The following is a 23,714-nucleotide window of genomic DNA, read 5'->3' on the forward strand; positions in this document are numbered from 1 at the left end:
CAAGACCATGGGGGGGGGGTGCCTGGATGGCCAGAACTTTTGAGGACCAGTCATAAGTACTACTCATTCAGTGCTGTTGTAACTTCGAAAGATCACTGAATGAGTAGTCATTAATCAAGGACTACCTGTATGAGCTGTTCCTACAAGGACCTTGGCGTAAGGTAGTATTTTTTTTAAGATATTTTATCCCGCCTTTATTATTTTTATAAATAACTCAAGGTGGTGAACATACCTAATACTTCTTCTTCCTCCTATTTTCCCCACAACAATGACCCTGTGAGGTGAGTTGGGCTGAGAGAGAGTGACTGGCCAAAGTCACCGAGCTGGCTTTCATGCCTAAGGTAGAATTAGAACTCACAGTCTCCTGGTTTCTAGCCGGGTGCCTTAACCATTAGACCAAACTGGGTCAAAAACCAAATTTTTGTAATGTTCCATCGGTATGGCAGAAAGCAATGTATCCAGCCTGGACAAAGTGAAAGCCCAGAAAAATTTCAGAATATTGATGGTGGAGAAGTCAGAGGCTGGCACATACCCATTCGGAAAGGCTGGGAACCAGACTTAGACTGATTTGAAGATCAATATCCCAGATACTCTTCTTAAGAATACTGTTATTTTCAAAGTTTAACATGCTGTAATAGTATGTGGGAATGACCTTGGGAGACTGGGTGAAGAGATGCTGCCTTAGGAAATGGTCAGAAAAAAGGGAACATAGCCTACAACTTCAGAGTGGGTGGAGCAAGAGGGTCAGAAGGGACCTAACCTAACTTATCAGGCTGTAAAGGTGACAGTGGGAGAACTGTACTTTCAGACTTGCACGTTTCTGTTAATCTAGCCTTACAATAAAGAAGAATTGGCTCATCTGGTCATGTTTCCTGTCAGGTCTACTTGGGAAGACTGACATGGGCAGAGGTTCTCCAATGAGATTCCTAGGAAGTGAAGCTTGCCACTTTTAGAAGTTGGCTTAAAATGGTCTCCAAAAACTAATGAGACTAAAGTTAACTTTAGGCAAAGGTTTAAAAGACAGTACAAAGATTCAGTGTCTACAGAGACCAAGCTTGTCTCTAAACATAAAGCAATATTTTTAACACATTTTAGAACTGCAAGGATAGCTCATAGACTTAGACTAAATGGCTTCTAGGATGTCAAGCTTTCTAAAAGAAGACTTAAAAACTGTAGATAAGCTGAGAAATGACCTTGGCTATGAAGACCTTGCACGCTGCAGGCGTAAAGTGAGCTCCAGTTGAATGGAAAAATCTCAAGACAACTAAAGCATTATGATGATCAAAGTTTGCCAGATGTAAGCAATGTTCTCTCCAGAACAGTGAGGCCTGCAACAGCACTCCAAAGTATTTATGTGTGGACCTGCTTGATAGCATTCCTATTAATTTGCCAATTATGAATTTTATTATAATTTTGTACAAATGCTTCTAGTCTTCTGATCATTTACTGTATTACTATTTTTTCCTCTAAGCTGAAAGAAGCCACGGTGCCCCTATTTCTGGTTCTTTTCTTTTTTTTTTTGTAGATGGGATAACAATTCTGTGACTCCAGTCAGTAGGAAAACATGATGAGCTGTCAACATGGGTGAATAAGGCATATTCAAATAGGCCCAGCAGTCTTTTTTCCCACTTAGTAATTCCAGGGGAATAAAATCTCCTCCAGAGGAAAGGCAGATAGATAGGAAAGCAGCATAGGGTCTAGGGCCAGAAGCAGCAATGTGACCTTGGAGCAGGGATGGGTATCTGTGGATAGGACAGAGAGCAAAAGGGCAGAAAGACTCCAGATGCAGTGGTCTGCAAAGAAAGTGCGGACTTTGCAGGTTGCAGAGTTGGTAACAAGCAGGTAGGCATCTTGCAGATCTTTAAGGCCACCAGCGCAAAGCTTAAAACCAGAGTTGATGGACATGACAGAGGGTGGCAGGACAAGAAGAAGTCCAGGAAGACAGCCAAGGGGCTGCACAGATTGTAGGGCCAGGAGGAGTCAAGCAGTCATGTTCTAGAGCCCAGCATAAGGATAACAGCAGAATTTGAGTAGGATGGTGGGCAATTTCCTGACATTTCACCAGCAACTGTGCCTGGCATCTTCAAGGGCATCAGAAGCCAGCATGAACAAAGGACCAATCAGGAACCAACACCACCAAAAAGACCAATCAGGATTGGGCACAAACAAAAAACCAATCAGAGACCAACCCTCACCAATCTGCACCAATTGAAAACCAGCTCAGCTAAAGACCAATCAGAAATCAGGCCACCTGGCTATAAAGACAGAAGCCCTGTCAATCCCGGCTCAGTTGTCTATGATCTGCATAGCAGACCACTTTGCCTCTGGAAATGCCAGCCACAGTTGCTGGTGAAATGTCAGGAAATCTGTTGTCTAGACCAATGTCACTAAACCCTGAAGCTCAATACTGCCCGAAAAGCATTATGTTTGGCAAAAGGCAAATGCTGCATTCTAGCATAAGAACCTTATCTCATCTGTGAAACATGATGGTGGCAGTATCATGGTTTGGGTCTGCTTTGCTGCCTCTGGACCAGGACAGCTTGCCATCATTGGTGGAACTGTGAATTCTGAATTGTACCAGCAAATTCTACAGAAAAATGTCGGAGTATCTGTCCATGAACTGAAGCTTAAAAGAAAGTGGTGAGGCAGCAAGACAATGACCCAAAACACACAAGACGTATGACCAAAGAATAGTTAAAGCAGAAGAAAGCCAAGTCAAAGTCCTGACCTTAATCCTATAGAAATGTTGCGGAAGGACCCAGAGTGGGCAAATCGTGCAAGGAAGCCCATCAACATTCCTGAGTTGAAGTTGTTCTGTAAGGAGGAATGGACTAAAAGCCAATGTGCAGGGCTGATTAACAGTTATTGGAAACATTTAATTGCAATTATTGCTGCCCAAGGGGGGCACACCAGTTACTGAAAGCAAAGGTTCACATTCTTTTGCCACACACAGATATGTAGCTTTGGATCATTTTCCTCAATAAATAAATAAACAAGTATAATGTGTTGGACTCATTTGTTTAATTGGATTCTCTTTATCTAGTTTTAGGACTTGTGTGGAGAACAGATCATGCTTTAGGACATATTTATACAGAAATACTGAAAATTCAAAAGGGTTCACAAGCTTTTAAACGCCACTGTATGGCTGTTGATCTCAGTTTCTCTATTTGAAAAGACAAAGGTTAAAGAAATTAGTGGTGCTTGGAAGTATTTAAAAAATATTCACAGTCAGGTTTTCTAGGCTGTTTCAAGAAAAGGAGTCAGAGACTATTCAGAATCATTACATTAACATCAGCTGAGGAAAAATGACCCCTGAAAGGCTCCAGATGAAGGTGGTGCTTCCATCCTTGCCCTCCTGGATCTCTCAGTGGCTTTTGGTATCATTGACTTCTGGAATAACTTCAGAGGTTGGGAGTGCACTGTTCTGCAGTGATTCTCCTCCTTCCTCTGGAGCCAGTTCAACTCAGTGTTAGTGGGAGAGAGAGGTTTTGCCCTAGGTTCTTCTTATATGAAATGCCTCAGGGCTCAACTCTCTCCTATTTTAATATCTACATGAAACCGCTGGATAAGGCCGTCTGTTGGCACAGGGTGAAAAAACATCAATATCCTGATGATACTCAGATTTATATTTCCCTATCTGGCCATACAAGTGACACTGCTGAGGTTCTTATCCAGTGCCTGGAGGCTGTGAGAGTCTGGATGGAGGAGAATAGGTTGCAACTCAACTTTGGCAAGACCAAGTGGCTTTGGGTTTTTGGGCCCCTTGGATACAGTGATTTTTCATCTTTAACTCTTGATGGGGTTGCACTCCCCCAAACAAAATTGGTGCACAATCTGGGGGTCCTCCTGGGCTCATGACTCCTGCTTGAAAAGCACATGGCAGCCATGGCTAGGGGGCCTTTGCATGGATTCATCTTATGTGCCTGTTGCACCTGTTCCTGAACCAGGAGGCTCTGGTCACTGTCACTAATGCCTTAGTTACTTCCTGGTTGGATTACTGCAATGTGCTCTACATAGGACTGTCCTTGAAGAACACTCAGAAGCTTCAACTGATGCAGAATACAGCAGTGCATGCAGCCTTCAGCACTTCAAAGTTCACCCATGCGGCACACTGCTGAACAAGCTACACTGGCTTCCAAGTACAATTCAAGGTGCTGGTTATCACCCTTTAAATCCCTACATGGCACAGGGCCAGTTTACTTGCAGGACCATCTGTCTCCAAGGACTTCTGCCCATTCCACCAGATCCAACAGGGTGGGCATGCTCCAGGCCCCCTCTATCAAACAGTGCCTTGTGGAGCAAGGAAATATGCCTTGTCTGTCACAACCTGTGCTCCATGAAACACCCTCCCCACTCAAATTCAGATAGCCTGAACCTCCGGCCTTTTCCCCAAGCATTAGGGAAGCCCAATGTGTGTGTTTTTATGGAACAGTTGTATAATGATTCCATTATTATTTATTCTTGTATTGTAGTATTTTAATTGGTTAAGGTTTTTTATATGGTTTTTATATGTACTGTTTGCCACCCAGAGTTATGTATTTAAGATGGGCAGCTACATAAATTTTATAAAATAAATAAAAAGAGTGAAAATCGATATCCTTCCAATGAATGGGAATAGTTTCACTCCCAAATTCTTTTCCACTGAAAGATTTACAAGGGAACAACTACCAGAGAGGAAAATACTATACATAATACCATAACTCTTATGTCCTACACCCTTTCTCATTCCTGGTCAAGAAAAAAACTTTTCTACCCAGCATCAAGATAAATTCTGCACTGGCAAAACAAGCCTCCTTAATTAAAAAAAAGTTTGAAGTGTATGTCAAATAACACAGGTGAAGTATGCTAATGTATGGAATATGCACATGAAATACTCAAAACTAAATAAAATCTCATAATGCTGAAATTCATTTTTGATGAATTCTAAATAATCTATTATATTTATAGCTACTGCTGGCCATTTCTTATTTATCCAAGATAAGACTTGGGGAAGTCAACAGGAACTACCAATTATCTATCATTAACTTCATTCTCTCTTTTCTTTCTATAGGATGAGACTAGCATCCTCCGATAATATACTTAGGGGCTTGTTTACTCAACAGAATTATTCCAAATAAGGAACCTTTTTTTTCTCTAATGGATATATGTAGCTTCTTCTGCTGGAGAAAATGGAGCATGATACAAATTTCATAATCTTGGTCTACAGAGAAATATGATAAAGACTACCTCAGAACCTGTTCCAGCTTGACTATGTCCTCCCTCATAAGACCAATATCCAATAGCCTTGCAGGAATGATGCTAGGAGAGGGAAGGAAGCAAGCAAAGACCACGTCTTTGTGCTTTCTTTTCCTATTATTGTTTATTAATGTTTATTATTGTTTATTAATGAGTATTGATATGAGATGTCTTGCAATCTTGCAATCTTACAGTAAGTATTCTGAAAGCAGAGGTATAATAAATAAATACAATTCATCATGTTGGATCAAAAGAAAGGGTAAATATGTTATTGTTGCATAGCTTCAAAGAGATCCTTTCTAATTCAAAAACTCATAAAAAGCACATTTCCCACTGTTTTCAACAAAAATAGGTATGTTCACAGAACACTACTGGATTACAAAGTATTCTACCATAGCTTGAGTGCATTATAAGTTAGTTTACAGTTCAGTGTGTTAACTCAGAAAACTAGGTTGAGTTTAAACTAACTTAGATAACATGATAAACTTAGGAAATTGTTTCATGCTATCAACCCATGGTGTGATAAATTTTACCCACCATTTCAAATGTCCTCTGTTTACGTCTTTTCAAAACAGTATAGCCTTTCAAAGTAGTTCAGCATGAAAATGATAAGGAGTGGTAATTATGTATTATTACTATAATTAGCAAAAGGGATATGACATCATTACCACCCATTACCACCCCAGACTTAAAGTTATCCATCTAAGTTTTAATAATGACATAAGTAAAATTTTAATCTCTTTTGCACATTTGCTATGTATTCATGTTCAAAATATTGTAATGATTCTAAAGCTGTGGAAAAGGCATTGCAAAAGTACATAGTACCCACTCTTCCAGCTCCCAATATAAACATGTACTGACTTTGTTACAATTTAAGAGAATGTTGAAAACTGTACTACTATCCTTTACATGAATTACCTACTGTCTGGATATGTTGTACATGACAAGCACTATTATTATTTCAAAATAAATTAACAGAAGAAATAAGAACTGGTAGAAAAATAATCAAAACAGCCCCATGGCAAAGTAAGACCCCCAGAACCCCTCCAAAGATTTTACCTTATTGTAATTTTTAATACAGTATTTTAGAAAGGGGAAATGATTAACTACATAGGGAGTAATCAGATCAGATTAGATTAGATTAGATTAGATTAGATTAGATTAGATTATTGTGGATCAAGACCTGCCCATTTTTTGGAGTGCAGCTCCTGGTACTTCAGTCAAAGACCAAGTAAAGGGTGTCACCCTGAAAAAAGGCTGCCAATCCCTGACATAACAATCTGTCGGGAAAATGATGTAGGTGGGTTAAATTACTGTACACATGGGTCTAATTATCTAATTCTGGGCATAGAGGATTGCATTCCCTCTGAATATTTCTTCATGGTTAGTACATGTAGATACATGTAGATCTGTTGCATATAATATTCTATGAATTTAGAATAAACACATACATATACCTGTTACAGTATAAAATGGCTATAGTCTAATTCATGTTGAGAAAGAACTGAATAAAAAGAGAAACCAAGTAACAACAATTTTAGTACGTTGTTATTTGGCATTTTCCCTTAAGAAAGTTTTATTGATAGTAAACAAGGATTACTACACTCAACAAATGTTTACATACTGAAAGTTGTCCAGATAAGAACTGTGGAACATCTCTCAACATGCCAGGACTCATGGGAGAAGTGACTGATATAGAAGGCCGATCCATTTTCTGTGATTCAAATGAACTAGAACCTGGAAGTATAATTAATTCCATTTCATTAAATTACCAAATATGTAATTCTGTATATTTATGCATAAGAAAATGTATGTATGCATGTATGTATGAAAAAAAGCATTTGATCATAGACAAACATACTATAAATCTAATATTTATTAAATACAGAACTATATAAATAGAACATTGAGCAAATGAAAACAATGCAGCTAAAGCTGAACAAATGCAGATCCCTCATTTCAAAAGGAAATTTAATTGACCTTTCACTGATTAACATTTATGTTAGATAATTAAAAATGATACATTATACACAGAAACCATGACAATCTAAAGGCTAAAATCCTGCAAATTGCCATGAGATGTTAGACTTAATATGAAATGGGACTGAAAAATGGCTGAAGCATTGAAACTAATTTTATTGGATTCAATTATATTCATATGCATCTTGAGGACTGCAGCTTAATTTTATTTTAAATGCTTCTGCACAAAGTATTTTCTATATTTGGCTATATTTGGCTCCTCAGAGTAATTGATTTGCTTCTCAAATTATTCCTGGATTAAATAAACTGCAGTAACATTTTACAATTAGAAAAACAAATTATAAAAATAAATATTTTTCTTTCTCCAATAAGAATATATTGCAGGAGCTTTTTCATGCTGTGCTAGTAAAACACTGAAACTGTTGACTATTGTCTGATATAATTAATGTTTGAATTTTCCTAAAACCATAAAAATACTTGGAAATTAAAACAAGTTCAGAAAATCAATATAAGAGAAAAGCTGTATGGTAATTTTACAAGCGTTATATATTGAAATGTTGCTCTCTTGTACAGCAAACAGTGGGACAAGGCTAGATCTTATATCACTTTAGCTGCAATCTTATACAGGTAGTCCTCGACTTACAACCACAATTGGGATCGGAACTTCCATCGCTAAGCAACATGGTCATTAGGCAAAACATCACGTGACTGCACTGTTTAGCGACGGCAGTTCCAATAGTCCCAGCTGCAGTTGTTAAGCCAGGACAGAGCTGTTGTTAGGTGAGTACCTCAAGCTTCTCCTGCCCTGCCACGCTTGCCTTCGCTTCAACCCCCCCCCCCACTCACCTATCTCCCACCCATCTCTGCCCTTTTGGCTGCTCTGCACAGCAGCATTCATCAGCAGCAGCATTGGGGCTGAATTAGAGGCCCGGGGCCTTCAACGGTCTCAACCAGCCGCCATTGCGGCATTTCTCAGTGCCAGCAGCACTGGGGCTAAATTAGAGGCCCAGGCCCTTCAGCAGTCTCAGCTGGCTGCCCCCACCCCCAAGCCTCTATTTCAGTCCCAGTGTAGCCAGCACTGCTGCTGAGGAGTGCCGCCTCAAGCCCTGCACCATAGCCAGCCACTCCAGTGCCACAGTGCGAAGCCCCAGCTGCCCAGCCACCCTGCGCTGCTCCCAGCTGACCTTCACTGTTCTCCTCCCGCTACCGAAGAGGTGCACCTGGCCTGCCTTATGCAAGGCAGCTGCTGGCTGCACCAACCCTTCTTCCCAAGGCCACTTGTGCTGTTCTCCAGTCATGTGTGCCATTCTCCAAATTGCAGGCCCTGGCATGGCTGCCCATGGTGCGGAGCTTGAGGCAGCACTTCTCAGCAGTGGTGCCGGCTAAACTGGGGCTGAAGTAGAGACCTGGGGGCGGGGACAGCCAGCTGAGACTGCTGAAGGTCCTGAGCCTCTAATTTAGCCCCAGTGCTGCTGCCACTGAGAAATGCCACTACACAGGGTACCCAAAGGGGCAGAGATGGGGGGGGAGATAGGTGGGTGGGGGAAGTTAAAGCACCCCTGCAGTTGTAAGTGCAGGCAGGCTGCCAAGTGCCCAAATTTTGATCACGTTGCAACAGCCATAACTTTGGATACTAATCATAAGTTCCTTCGTTCAGCACCATTGTAACTTCAAACCATCACTGAACGAATGGTTGTAAGTCGAGGACTACCTGTATAGACCTACAGTGTAAATAAGCCCATCAAATTCAGTAGGGCTTATTTCCCCATTGAAAAATGAATAGAACTGCACTGTTTAAACATATCTGAATGATGGAGACATTTCTCAAAAACATCAACATTATTATTTTAAAATCTGTATCATCATAAAGTACATTTTACTTAGTAAGATTATAGTAAACAAAAGAAAGAGATAAAAGAAATTTAAAAGATAGGAAGAACTTCTATTTTACCCATAATGAAATATTCCTTTTTTAATAAAGAATAGTGAAAATACATTAACATTGTATTTACCAACTTCTGACAGAATGATTATTAAAGGAAGAGTAAAACACAACAAAGATATGTATGCAGACACAGAGGAAGTAGCTATATCTCAATTTTATCCTGAAAATTTGATCCTAAAAAATGAAACTTACTGGACTCCAACTGCGCATGTGTACTGTCAGGTATTCTGGGAATATCCCTGCAATTATGAATAAAATATGATCATATTGTACCCAGCCATTACAGCTAGCTAGCATATAATAAATGTGAAAATAAGAGTAACATATAACAGAACACCTAAAGAGCTAAACATATACATTTGTTTTTCATACATTGTTTATACAGAAATTATATTCACATTATGGGAAGTACCATTCATCCCACAAACCTTTCAAACTCTCTGAAACAGACTCTGCTACTAGAAAAACATTGTATGCAATTCAATTCAGTTTCCATGTAGTTGGAAAGCTGCAGGTAAGAGTCAAACATACAAACCAACATTTTAAAGTGAAGCAGAATTAAATGCAAGCAAAATATCTAATGAGCATGCATAACTGCTGAAATATACTGTAACCTTATCAGTGGCCATCGGTGTAATTGTAACTGACAAAATGTTGATACATAAGTATCAGCAGACTGAAAATGGTGTAAGCAAGAAATTACCACTGAGTTCAGAATAAGTTTCTGAATATCAAAATCAGACTGGAAACAGTATTTTCTCTTATTTTTTATGGTTATATAAAATGCAATATAGAAAAATATATGGGTGATCTTCATTGTCTTACAAAGCTAAAAACAAATGAAACATTACATGAGGAGATCACATTTAATAGTTATCAATAATCATTGCAGTAATCAAGACATTTGAGTGTTAGGAGGAGGTAAGCTAAAGATGATTAAGTTAATTGATTACAGAACACTCAACCTACTCTAATCATTCTGTTGCTGAATAAGCAATTAAACTCAGCTTGAATATTAATGAAATTATGTGCAGATTCTAAATAATTAAAGAAGCATTCTATAATGTAACTCACCCAATTGGCCTTGAAACTACAAGTTCTACTTGTGGCTCTGGTTTGGATTCAAGAATGATGTTGTACACTTCTTCAAAAGTGGCTCCTTGCAAAAGCCTTCCATTCCATTCTAATACTTCATCACCTAAAATTATAACATCATAATCTGCTTACTGAAGAAAATTAGACCTTTGAACTCTATCAGTATTATTGCCATTTGTGTAAGTTTGATTTTTTTAAAAAAACAGCCTATATGTGAGCTTTAATCGATAATACAAAATACATTTATACCTAAATAACAAATTCCTGTTAAAGAAAATTACTTTAATTAACATATTGTTCTTAGAATAGGTACAACATTATTTCACTTTGCATTATTCATCTTTTAATATATATTCTACAGAACTCTGTAACTGAGTACAAAATAATCAGTAAATATATTTAAAATAAGACAATGATTTCAGCAATCTTCATATTGAATGTTGATTTAAAACAGCAGTTGCAACAAGAGGCTTCTCCTGGATATAACTGAAAGCCAAGTTTAAGTTGAGGATGGAACTATATGCCACTTCATTCATTCATTCATTCATTCATTCAATACATACATACATACATACATACATACATACATACATACATACATATGTAAAGACTCTTTAATAAAAACATGGAAACGAAGAGAAGACCACCAGCAGCAAGGTGAAAGGACTCTGAGTGGTGATGGATGTACTGTTGGAACACCTGAAGAAACAAGCTGAGGATAGATCATCCTGGAGAAAACCTATCTATGTGATCGTTAAGAGTCAACACCAACTTGACGGCAAATAATCAAAAAGTAAAAAGATGGGGATTTCAGTCATATGATAGCTATAATCTGTAACACAGGACAAATTCTTGGAACACCAATATAACGTAAGTGATTTCAACCACATTATACATAACAAATGTTCTTTATTTTCGGTGGGTTCATTAAACATGAGATGGTAAGGTTTCTTTTTTCAAAAAAAAAATCTAACTTACTAGGAATGATTTCTCAGGGACCAAGTAGACATGCTTCTATGTGAACCAACTGAACTTTTTTTTTACTATCTGAAATATTTTCTAGCACTGAAGATGTTATCTATCTGGGTAACGAAATGTTTGCAAGAAAACAACCAATCTCAGAGAACGCCAAGGACTCCATATTTTCCCTTCCCTCATGTAATTTAAATGGCATATTTAATTTTCACTTAATTTAGTTTAAATTTAAATTGCTATGGCAGCACATGAATATGAGTGCGTGTCACTGTCACTGTCTATTTACTTCTATGCTCAATTCAAAATATTGATTTTTATCTTTAAAACTGTAAAGTATCAGGGACCAAGTTACTTGAAGAACTTTCGGAATATGACCAAATATTAAAATGCCCAGAAAAAGATTTTCTAGTTCACACATCATTATCTTCAACTAAACAAGTAGATATACAGTATCACACCTTCTCATCCTTATATTTATCTGCCATAATTGTAATTAGCATTATACAAATGTATACGTCACATATCCTGAATAACTCTTAAAATGGATCTCAAATCTTGCAACGAAATAAAAAATCTGTTACGAGGAAAGATTTTAAATATAGTTGCACATCACAGTATTAAATGTACACATTAAACCAGACTATAAATCAAAATTATCCATTCCCAATTATAAAATTCAAAACAATTCTCATACCTGGCCTAAGATGTCCAACTGTGTCAGCTAAACTTCCTTTTTTTACTTTGGTGATAAATGCACACAGCCGACCTGATTCAGTCATTTTTCCTCCAACCACCTGTTCAAACATATGATTACAATCATATTTTAAAAGTTCACAAGGCTTTTTTTTTTCCCTCAAATCAGTTTTAATTTGATGCCCGAACTTATATAAAATGTATTAGAATGAATTTATCTGGACACAGAAAATAGGCCAATGAGTGCCTTCAAGAAATCCTTATGGGTATTTTCCAGAAATATTTTTTTAGCTATTTTAGTTCAGATCTTTTGGTTCTATCAGGTTAGTTCCACAAAGTTAATGACCATTTCCATATACAGAAGCTCTGTGTATATACAGAACATGCAAGTATAAACTGTATATCATTGCTCATGCAAATTGGTTCACTATACTTAATATACTATTTGGACACACAAAAACTGAACATACAGGTAGTCCCTGCTTACCAACTGCCTTGTTTAGTGACCATTCGAAGTTAAAAAAAAAAACAGCTTTGCAACCAATCCTTACATTTACTAGTGTTGCAATGTCTTGTGGTCATGTTATTGCCATCTTCACGCTTCCCAACCAGTTTACACCAAGCACAGTTAATGGAGAATGCAGAAGTAAAATCACAAGTCGTGGTCACGTGATGTTTTGCTTAACAACCGCAGTGACTCACTTAACGACTGAATGGGAAGTGACATTGTAAAGTCCATCACAGTCATGTGATTTTTCGCTTAGCAACCACAGTGCTTAGCCATGGAGTTGCTGGTCCCAACTGTGGTCACTAAGCAAGGGCTACCTATATACAGTACATATTTCTACACTTAGCATATTCTTATATAAGGGATATAGTTGAAATGATGAATGAGTGCAAGTTACTGTATATAAAACCTAAACACTCTGCATAAACACTTCAAGTACCTTGAAGAAACAAATACTTAACTATTTTTAAATGTAATCTTTAAGGAATTGCCTATGATTTCAACAAGAATTTATTGCGAAAATATGTCCAACTCTCATTTCATCAATAGAGAACATATTATTCAATTCCTCTGTTATGATGAGAGAGAAAATTTATCACTTCCACAAACTGACACATTTTTTTGCATATGTATACATATGTGGCCAGTAATCTATGCATAATTTCATTAGACAATAGACTTGGTAACACTGTAATTCAATCCAAACTAATCATGTAACGGATTTTAAAAAGGAAAAGTAGGTGTGGGGAAGCAACCTACACAGTGTAAACATGAAGAATAAGAGTTAAACTCATACACACAGGCAAAGATCTACTAGAGAAGGAACATATGCAGAAGAGATAGTATGAGCATGCCGAAGAACTGTAGAAAAAATATCCCTAACTCAATAATATGTACCAGTGTTTGATCACTGAATAACATTCTGGAAAGTGAAGTTAAATCGGCTGTAGAAAATACTGCAAACTACAAAGCTGTAGGAGGTGATGAAACACTAGCAGAAGTGTTTTAAACTTTGCAAGTTGATGTAGTTAAAGTGCAAGTCACAATTTGTCAGCAGCTAGGAAAAACACAGCAGTGGCCAAGGGACTGGAAAACATAAATTTATATTCCAATATCAAAAAACGCAGTGCTAAAGAATGCTTGAATTAACAATCAACTATACTTAATTCACTTGGTAGTAAAATAATCCTCAAGATTTTGCAATGTAGACATCAACAATACATGGAAGGGAACTTCCAGATGTACAGTCTTGATTCAGAAGAGGCAAGAGCATCCAGGATCAGACTACTAACATTCAATGAATAATTGAAAAGGCAAGGGAGTTCCCCAAAGATGTCTATTTTTGCTTTTTCGCTAACAATTTGACTGTAGTTGACAACAAATTTTGGATAACCTTAAAAACATAGATGAACTGGATCATTTCATCTGCCTGTTCAAGAATGTACATGATTAGGAAGCAACAGATAGAACAGAATATGAGTAACTAAATGGTTCAAAACTGGGAACAGATTACACCAAGGCTGTATTCTGTTATCCTATTTATTTAACTTATATAAGCTCAAAAAACTAATGGGGATGGTAACTATGTTTGCTACTTAGGAGAAAGACTGTGACAGATCTAGACAAAATATTAAAGTGCAAAAAGTAGCTTTAGAATGGTATATTGAGTTCACTTTCCCTTTTTATTAAGCTCTCAGACCAGAGAGATACACGTGTTACATACAGCATGCTCTCATTTACAAGGTTTGACATGACTTCCTTGTCCCTCAAAGGGGAGGAATTCATTTTTACAGAGTGTATAGCCTGTGTGGTATTTTTACTTATAGAGACTATCAGGGAGCAGTACATAGCAGGTTTCATCTTTATTTGAGAGTCATCACACATACGTAGCTACGATGTTTCTATGGGGCTCATATCCATTACTGGGAATTGAATTCATGGGCCATGTAAAATGAACTCATGAAAGTCATATGAAACCTCATAAATGAGGGCATGACATATGTAACATCCATATTTCTCTGGTCTAAAAGTTTAAGAAAAAGGAGGATGGCCTGTATATATTATTCTTAAGATAGTTCTATATACTGTATCACTTCTCACAATACTACTGAGCACCAGGGCCTTTAGTTCCTAAAGCTATTGCACTGTATATAGTAATCTGAGTGCAACATGCATGAGTTCAATTCCCAGTAGAGAATTGCATCACTGTGATAACAAGGTGTGCACTGTAAAGGCCATGGTTTTCCCAATTGTAAAATATGGCTATGTAATCTGGACCTTTGATTATTGTATGCCGCCAAGAGCCACTTTGATTGATTGATTGATTCATTCATTGATTGATTGAAAGACAGACAGACCGACCGACCGACCGACCGACCTTCTGAAAAATGGATGAAGTAAAATTGATGCTTTTGAATTTTGTTGCTGGAGAAAATTACTGAGAATATCCCAGATGGCAAAAAGAACAGCTCATTCAGTATAAGATGAAGTAAAACCAGACTGCTAAGTGAAAGCTCTAATAATGAAGCTAAAGCTTAATTATTTTAGACGCATAAGACAAAGGCAAGAGTCAATGGAGAAGACCCTAATACAACTGAAAAGAGGCTAATAGAAGCCAAGGTGATTAAATCCTGTCACTGATAACATAAACATGAAGTTACAAGAACTCAATGAAACAATTTCTGACAGAAAGTCCTGGCAAAATGACATCTTTTGGGTCATGAACGGTCATAAGTAATTGAATGACTGAACAACAAATAAATTTTGGGCATGTTAGGCTAAATATACTAAATATAGCCACATATGAAAATGATGTGCAGTACTTCTATGCTATACTAAGCTACACTAAATATAATCTATGAGATGAAGCTGCTGAGCAACCCATATTCACTTAAATTTATGTCAGCTGAGCTCATAGGGCTGCACTCAATGTTACATGAATGGACTCATGTTCATGAAATCCTATTTGTCTTCACACTCTTACATTCTTTTTTTCCGCAAATCTGCTCCCAAGAGTACCCCAATCTTCTTGAGCAAATCTGGTGCACAGGGTGGGGCAGGGATAATAATCTATTTTGCTAGCACTAGAATAACCCAAGGTTTTGAACTGATAATGCTTTTATTTGATGTTGTTAAAATTTTATTTATTTGTTCAATTTTGATAGCCACATATCTCACATACATGACTCTGGGCAGCTCACAGAGTTAAAAAAACCGAACGATACAAAGAAATAACAAAAACAATAACAAAAACCATTAAAACACATTTAAACAACTAAAAACCATTAAAAATCATAAAAGCCATAAAGTCTTCAGGCCCTTCTGGAAGGCCAACAGGATTGGGGCCAATTAATCTCATGTTGGATGATGTTCCATAAGGCAGGTGCCACAGCAGAAAAGGCTCTCCTCCTGGGTCCTGTCAGATGACATTCCTTAGTGGACGGGACCCATAACATGCCCCTTCTGCCGGACATGATGGGATGAGTAGATATAACCAGGAAGAGGCGGTCCCTCAAATAACCCAGCCCTATGGCATGTAGGGCTTTATATGTCATTAACAGCACCATAAATTGAACCCAGAAAGAAAATGGTTACCAATGCAGCTCAAAGAGCAGAGGTGTAATGTGCACTGATCTAGATTAATTTTAATTAACTATTAATTAAAAAATAAAGCATCTAGATGATAGATCTATGATAGATTTATTTATTTAAATTTACTGGCCACCAATTCAAGTGGATTAAGCACTTTTAGTTAATCAGTTGTAAGTAGTATCTTCATTATGAAAAACAGTTTTATGAAATATAAAAAAGAATAATAAACTGTATTTCTAATAAAGAATGTTTGCATCTGAACTGAAAACTTTGACTACTAACCTTAAGTCCAAGCATTGCTCCTGAATCTCTAGGCACGCTTCCATCTTTTAGGCGTTTATTTAACAAAATTCGGCCAATTAAGCCATCTCCATCTTTGGATGGCTGCCAGGTTACAGGATGCTATAGTATACATTAAAGAAAATAAAAATCAGCAAAATTAAATTTATATGAAATTTTGAAAAGATTTCAAAAAGATTTTCAAAATGAAAAGAAATCTCAGCATCACATTTATTTGGCACTTTTAAATACTGTGAAGTAGCTATGATTATACTATTACTGTTTTTAAAGATAGGAATTGGAATTCCTATCAATCCATTCCAGTCATTTCTCACATCTTCCTAAACAACAAATCCAAATATGTCTAAATCATACCTATACATTAAAAACCAATTCAGCTTATCATTATGGATTTGAAAACAGTGAACATCATATTTCAATACAGAGAGCATGAATGGGGGATCTAACACAATCTAAACACATAAGAGATATGATCTTATGTAATACAAAAACCACATATTACTTGAAAATAAATCCCACCATGTTCAGTCTCTAAAATTCATTTAAATAAAATATAATAATTTAATATTTTCTCTTAGTATATCAGCATTTAACATTTATTTACTACACTTTGCTACCAGAATAATACATATCAGTATTTCTTAAAATTTTAGCCAACGATTTCAAACTTAGAACATCTGGTTTTGTATAATCATAGCACTTTTTCACATTATGTACCAGTTTCATGCTCTCACACATGCACAAATAAACATGCACAACGTTATTTTTGGCCACAGTGAAAGCCTACCACAGAAAGCAAGGAAGAGCAATAACAAAACACATACAGCAGATGACAGCTACTACCCCATAAAGCACATAATTTCACAGTGACAAAACAAATGAACATGGCAATGAAAGGGAAAAAAGAAAAACAATTCTGTCCAAACAGATACAGTTCCCCCTCCCCCATTTTTTTCAACCTGGGAATTAAACTATTAATTTAATTTCCAACCCCAGGGGCATTACAGCAGTAATTAAACATGCCAATCCAGAAACAATTCTCATTGTTTAATCATAAAGATGATGTCACCAAAATAGTATCGCATGTCCATAAAAGCAATGCTTCTTTTTAGTGCCTGAATAATTTTGTTCTTCCTTATACTTTTGAATGTTAATATCAGCAGAGTATCAGTAGATGTGGTTTTGTTTTTCTTTTCTGCACCTCAAGAAATGTTAGATTAGACCTGCCTTTGTATTCTTGATCTGTTTTAATGAGTGACAGAGAGCAAACAAAGACCAAAAGAGCAGATTAAAATGCAGGCACCACAAAGCCAATACCTTTTCACTATGGCTATGTTCCTCATTTAAAGTTGTGCTACTACACGTGTCTACCCCAGAGTCCTTAATCTGAGGTTCAGACCATTCCAAGTCCTCTTCCAAAGACTGGCCACCAAAACACACCATTTTCTTTTGTCTTTCAGATAAGATGTTAGAGTCCGACAAAACTGCCTGCTCACTAGTTTTTCTTTTTCCCCTTTGACTGTCCCCTACAGGCATGGGATAAAAAGGATACAAGAAAGAAAACATGCAGAGATGTAAATAAAACAAAGAAAACATGAAATGGCAAAGGAAACTAAATGGTAAGGCTCCACATGTCTCACCAAAGACATTGGGGATGCCTCACTGCTATGCCAAGACGTATGGTCCCAGTTGTAGTCCATGTCTCCTGTGAGAATCAGACAGAGAAGATAGTGCAGCAAAGGAAAGGTGAAAGGAAGGATAGACAAAGATATAATAGACGTTGCATTTCTATCATCCTGCCTTTATATGCTTTACTCACTAGCATGTTATTTAGAAAAAGAAGAAATTTCAAAGGGATGGCATATACGGGAAGTGCAAGACAGTGTTTATGTTTGTGTGCATGTGTTTGTATTCTGTCTATCTGATATATAAGATCTTACAGATTTGGTATTACTAACATCACATTACATTCCAAACATAAGGAAAAAAAAGATATGAGAATATGACTTCACGTTAAAACCTTATGAATTTCAGGAAAAGACGCAATTTATCGCAATATAGCTTTTATTTGACAATGATTAGGATCATGTTTGGAAATAAGTTCCATTGAAATCACTGGGACGCTATTTTCCCTGAACATTTAGGCTGTGTCCTAATGGTATTTTGTTTTGTTTTGTTCAGCTAATGACAGATAAAAATTAATATAGCAATAGTTATAGAATCTATGTATTCTTTCTTAACACTGTTCTATAAAATGGTCTTGCCTTTTTAAAAGAAATCATCTTCAAACAAAATAATCATTTCTTTTCTCTAGTGCCTATAAAGTACTGATTTATGTAAACAGAAACTACAAACAGAAATTTACGTAACTGTGATTTCCTGTATGAAATGTTTATTTTCACAAAAAAATAGCATTAATGATGTATTTGACACAAACATGCACACACACAAAAAGGCTGTCAATTTCTGCTATTTGAATGTATTTATTTAAGCAACATGGGAAGAGGGGGAAGTACATGGTTCATGTAGAGATTCTCTATTCTTCTTGTTCTACAAACTCCCCCATGCACTATTAATGGAACTCAAATTTTCTGCTTCAGTAGATCTAAATATTTCAAATTTCTGATACACACATGGTGAAAGAGAAATAATGATTAGGACACACAGAGGGGCGCTCACATAGCACCTTTAGCAACTCTTAAGTAAGCTGCACCTTTTCTTGGGCTTATGTGGTTGCCACATAATCCTAAAGAAATGCACGATTTAAGAATTTAATGACAGTGGAATTATGGATTTAATTTTACAACAGGTACTTATTACAGTTCAACTGATTCTAAATTGTAATGCTATATCCCACTATACTGCTATTTTTATTTCAAACTGCTGGCATACATTATCTGTGGAAAAAAACTAAAACGATTAGTTTTAAGGAAAGGGTAAATGTACACCTAAGATTAAATGTAGTTAAACCAAATAGCTGTTAAATTATAAAGATTGTAAACTTGTATTTTATTCAAGTAAACTTCAAGAATTATGTCAAACATACAAAATTGGAATTAACGTTTCATTAACAAACACAGGAAAATAATGGTGCAATATATTCTAGTATATCTTGTTCTTTTCTCTTTACCTATCCTGTAATTTTTGTACATATGTAAAGATTGTTGCTGTTCAGTCGTTAAGTCGTGTCCGACTCTTCGTGACCCCATGAACCATATCGCCCCAGGCCTTCCTGTCCTTCACTGCCTCCCTGAGTTTGCTCAGTTTCATGCTCATTGCTTCAGTGATGCTATCTAACCATCTCATCCTCTGCCGTCCCCTTCTCCTTTTGCCTTCAATCTTTCCCAGCATCAGGGTCTTTTCCAAAGAGTCCTCTCTTCGCATTAGGTGACCAAAGTATCTGAGCTTGAGCTTCATTATCAATCCTTCCAATGAGCAGTCAGGGTTGATTTCCTTTAAGATTGACTGGTTTGATCTCCTAGCACCACAGTTCAAAAGCATCAATTCTTTGGCACTCAGCCTTCTTTATGGTCCAGCTCTCACAGCCATACATTACTACTGGAAAAACCATAGCTTTGATTATGCGGATCTTTGTCGGCAAAGTGATGTTTCTGCTCTTTAACATGCTGCCTAGGTCTGCCATAGCTTTCCTCCCAAGGAGCAAGCGTCTTTTAATTTCATGGCTGCAGTCTCTGTCTGCAGTGATCTTGGAGCCCAAATAAATGAAGTTTTATTTGTTACTGCTTCCATTTCTACCCCTTCTATTTGCCAGGAACTGATGGGTCCAGATGCCATGATCTTAGTTTTTTTAATGTTGAGTTTCAAGCCAGCTTTTGCACTCTCCTCTTTCACCCTCAGCAAGAGGCTCTTTAGTTCTTCTTCACTTTCTGCCATTAGGGTGGTATCATCTGCATATCTGAGGTTGTTGATGTTTCTCCCTGCAATCTTAATTCCAGCTTGTGATTCTTCCAGCCTGGCATTTCTCATGATGTACTCTGCATATAAGTTAAATAAGCAGGGTAAAATATGTAAAGATAGTGCAGTTAATTAATTTAAAACCGTTAACTTACTGGGGATACCGAGGTCCCCTTTTGCTGGCTATATCTGGGGACACTGTTGTTGTTTGTGGGTTTTGTTTCATTTTGTTAAAAGAGTAACAAAACAGTAAACTATTACAGAACTGTTAAAAATATGATGCCAGTTAAAATCACTATTAGTTTCTTAAAACATAAAAGATCTGGCTAAAAAAAAGATCTTCACTCCTTTCCTGAAAACAAACAAACGAACGAACAGGAGCTGACCCCATCTCCTAAGGCAGCATACTCCACAGCAGAAGAACAAAATGGGAACATGCTTTCTCCCAAGGGTCTGAGTTGAGTCTTTGGAATATAAGAACATGTTTAAGATGGCTTTTCCAGATGAAATTAATGTCCTGAAGTTCATATCCTGCAGGTAGTCAGGTCCGAAACTGCTTAGTGATTTAAATATTAAAAACCATACCACAAATTATGCCCAGAAAAAAAAGTCAGCCAAATTTTAAAACCAAGACAGAATGTAGAAAATCAATTAAATGAAAACATAATTAAAATTCTCTAATTGCTAAGAGAGTGGACGTCAACTGCAGGTACACTTCCATAACTTGGGAACAATAGAGGAAAAGACACTCTCCCATATGACAGAAAAGTAGATCTTTGACAGTATCCTGTCATATCCTCTAAAGGGTCTCTTCTAAATATCTTAACAGCCAGACAGTTTTGTAGCAGGGGAGCCATTCCTTTGGATAGTAAAGCTTTAAAGATCAATAACAAATGGTATTTTGTAAGTGACTGGCAACCAGTGCAGATCATTCAGTATGTGCATCAGGAGATTCCTGGATTTTTTATCAGTTATCAGACTGATTTTAGTATAAATGTGATCAGCACATTTTATACTAAACTGAAACTACAGGACATTGTGTGTGTTTCAGTACACAGTGTGTTTCAGTGTGAAATACTGTGTTTCAGTAGTCAGGATAAAAAATAAAAAATAACCAAGGGATAGATAACCTATGCCAAATCTGACTGGTTTAGGAAGGGTCACAGCTTACACTCTAGGCTTAATTGTGCAAAAGCCCTCTGCATCACAGCTGTCGTGAGTAAATCTACTGACAGCTAAGGAAAGGATCACTCCCAAGCTGTGAATCTGGATGCAACTCCATCCAAAAGAATCTGAATCTCTCAAGTCCAATTTCTATTTACCAATACTTAGCATCTCTCTTTTCTCTTGTTCTCTATCATCTATCAGATTCAAAGGTACCAACACTTCTTGGAGCTGAATGATATGAAACAAAAGAAGTGGATATCATCGTTACTTTTTGTTGTTGTTGTTCAGTCGTTAAGTCGTGTCCGACTCTTCGTGACCCCATGAACCATATTGCGCCAGGCCTTCCTGTCCTTCACTGCCTCCCTGAGTTTGCTCAGTTTCATGCTCATTGCTTCAGTGATGCTATCTAACCATCTCATCCTCTGCCGTCCTCTTCTCCTTTTGCCTTCAATCTTTCCCAGCATCAGGGTCTTTTCCAAAGACTCCTATCTTCGCATTAGGTGACCAAAGTATCTGAGCTTGAGCTTCATTATCAGTCCTTCCAATGAGCAATCAGGGTTGATTTCCTTTAAGATTGACTGGTCTGACCTCCTAGCAGTCCAGGGGACTCTCAAGAGTCTTCTCCAGCACCACAGTTCAAAGGCATCAATTCTTCGGCGCTTAGCCTTCTTTATGGTCCAGCTCTCACAGCCATACATTACTACTGGAAAAACCATAGCTTTGACTATGCAGATCTTTGTCGGCAAGGTGACATCTCTGCTTTTTAATATACTATCTAGGTTTGCCATAGCTTTCCTCCCAAGGAGCAAGCGTCTTTTAATTTCATGGCTGCAGTCTCTGTCTGCGGTGATCTTGGAGCCCAAATAAATGAAGTCTGTTACTGCTTCCATTTCTACCCCTTCTATTTGCCAGGAATTGATGGATCCAGATGCCATGATCTTAGTTTTTTTAATGTTGAGTTTCAAGCCAGCTTTTGCACTCTCCTCCTTCACCCTCATCAAGAGGCCCTTTAGTTCTTCTTCACTTTCTGCCATTAGGGTGGTGGTGTCTGCATATCTGAGGTTGTTGATGATTCTCCCTGCAATCTTAATTCCGGCTTGTGATTCTTCCAACCTGGCATTTCTCATGATGTACTCTGCGTATAGGTTAAATAAGCAGGGTGACAGTATACAGCCTTGTCGTACTCCTTTCCCTATTTTGAACCAATCGGTTGTTCCGTGACTGGTTCTAACTGTTGCTTCTTGGCCCGCATACAGATTTCTCAGGAGACAGGTAAGATGGTCTGGTACCTCCATCTCTTTAAGAATTTGCCAGAGTTTGTTGTGATCCACACAATCGAAGGCTTTTGCATAGTCAATGAAGCAGAAGTAGATGTTTTTTCTGGAACTCTCATGCTTTCTCCATGATCCAGCGAATGTTGGCAATTTGATCCCATAGTTTTTTTACAAATAGAATAGCATGGAGGAAAAGATGTAATTCTGTGGGATACCATGGGTCAAAGGCATACGTGTCAATAAGTAGTCCTCCAATGCTATCTACTGGATATAGCCCAACAGAAAATGCTGAACCACAAGGCCTAATTTCACCAGGCAATCCAAAAGAATACCATGACTGATACTTCTGAAAGCTGCCAATAAATCCAAGATCTACTAGGGCCTCACTTCCATCATCCACTTTCTGGCTTTGCCAAGGCAATCAAAGTGGTGTCCATAACACAACCTAGCTAAAAGCCTGATTAAAATGAGGCAGATAATCAGTATCATTCAAATGCGTCTGGGGTTAACCCCCACATTCTCAATCAGCTTTGCAAGAAAAAGAATATTTTCCAAGGTCAAAGTAGAAGTTCTTCAGTAGATGTCATATTATTGTCTCCTTTAAGAGGATACAAAGAGGTGCTGAACACAGATGCACTGAAGCAAAATGAGCCATATGTACATGTTGCAAATATAACCCAAAAACATACTGCTCAGCAGCTTTCTTTGGGACCCAGTAAGATGAATTTTAAGAAATGCAGATAGTGCCTTTTGTGGTAGCAAAAATATATGCAATTTCAGAAAATATTATTATTCATTAATATGCTACAGTGATTTTAGACTGCATTCCAATCACACATTAGTAAGATATCATGTGGAATATTACATCCAATTTTGGATATAATACTTCAGAAACACACAGACTAATTAGAATGAATTCAGAGAAAGAGAACAGTCAAATATAGGGAAAACTATTTTATTAGAAAATGTTGAAAGAAATATGTATATACAATATACACACACAAACACATATACACACACACATATTTATTTATCA

General features: G+C 37.2%; 1 protein-coding gene across 7 annotated transcripts in view; it reads right to left on the bottom strand.

Moving 5' to 3' along the window:
* The window catches only part of RIMS2 (regulating synaptic membrane exocytosis 2), a 350,682-nt gene that overhangs the window by 170,672 nt on the left and 156,296 nt on the right, over positions 1-23,714 (bottom strand). For 4 of the 7 annotated variants that reach the window (XM_088149058.1, XM_088149054.1, XM_088149057.1 and 1 more), the window contains 6 exons: positions 17,640-17,848; positions 16,305-16,424; positions 11,925-12,024; positions 10,235-10,358; positions 9,353-9,399; positions 6,860-6,972 (listed from right to left, as the gene is read on the bottom strand). In XM_088149058.1, coding sequence (XP_088005184.1) covers positions 6,860-6,972; positions 9,353-9,399; positions 10,235-10,358; positions 11,925-12,024; positions 16,305-16,424; positions 17,640-17,848 — 713 coding nt within the window. Of the gene's footprint in view, positions 1-6,859; positions 6,973-9,352; positions 9,400-10,234; positions 10,359-11,924; positions 12,025-16,304; positions 16,425-17,639; positions 17,849-17,962; positions 18,028-23,714 lie in introns of all 7 variants that reach the window. The other 3 variants (XM_088149056.1, XM_088149059.1, XM_088149055.1) reach the window with 1 other exon arrangement.

This window comes from Python bivittatus, unplaced genomic scaffold, assembly GCF_059951505.1.
Source record: "Python bivittatus isolate LINGU-HERP-01145 unplaced genomic scaffold, Pbiv_v1 ctg000590_np1212, whole genome shotgun sequence".
Taxonomy (NCBI): Eukaryota; Metazoa; Chordata; class Lepidosauria; order Squamata; family Pythonidae; genus Python; species Python bivittatus.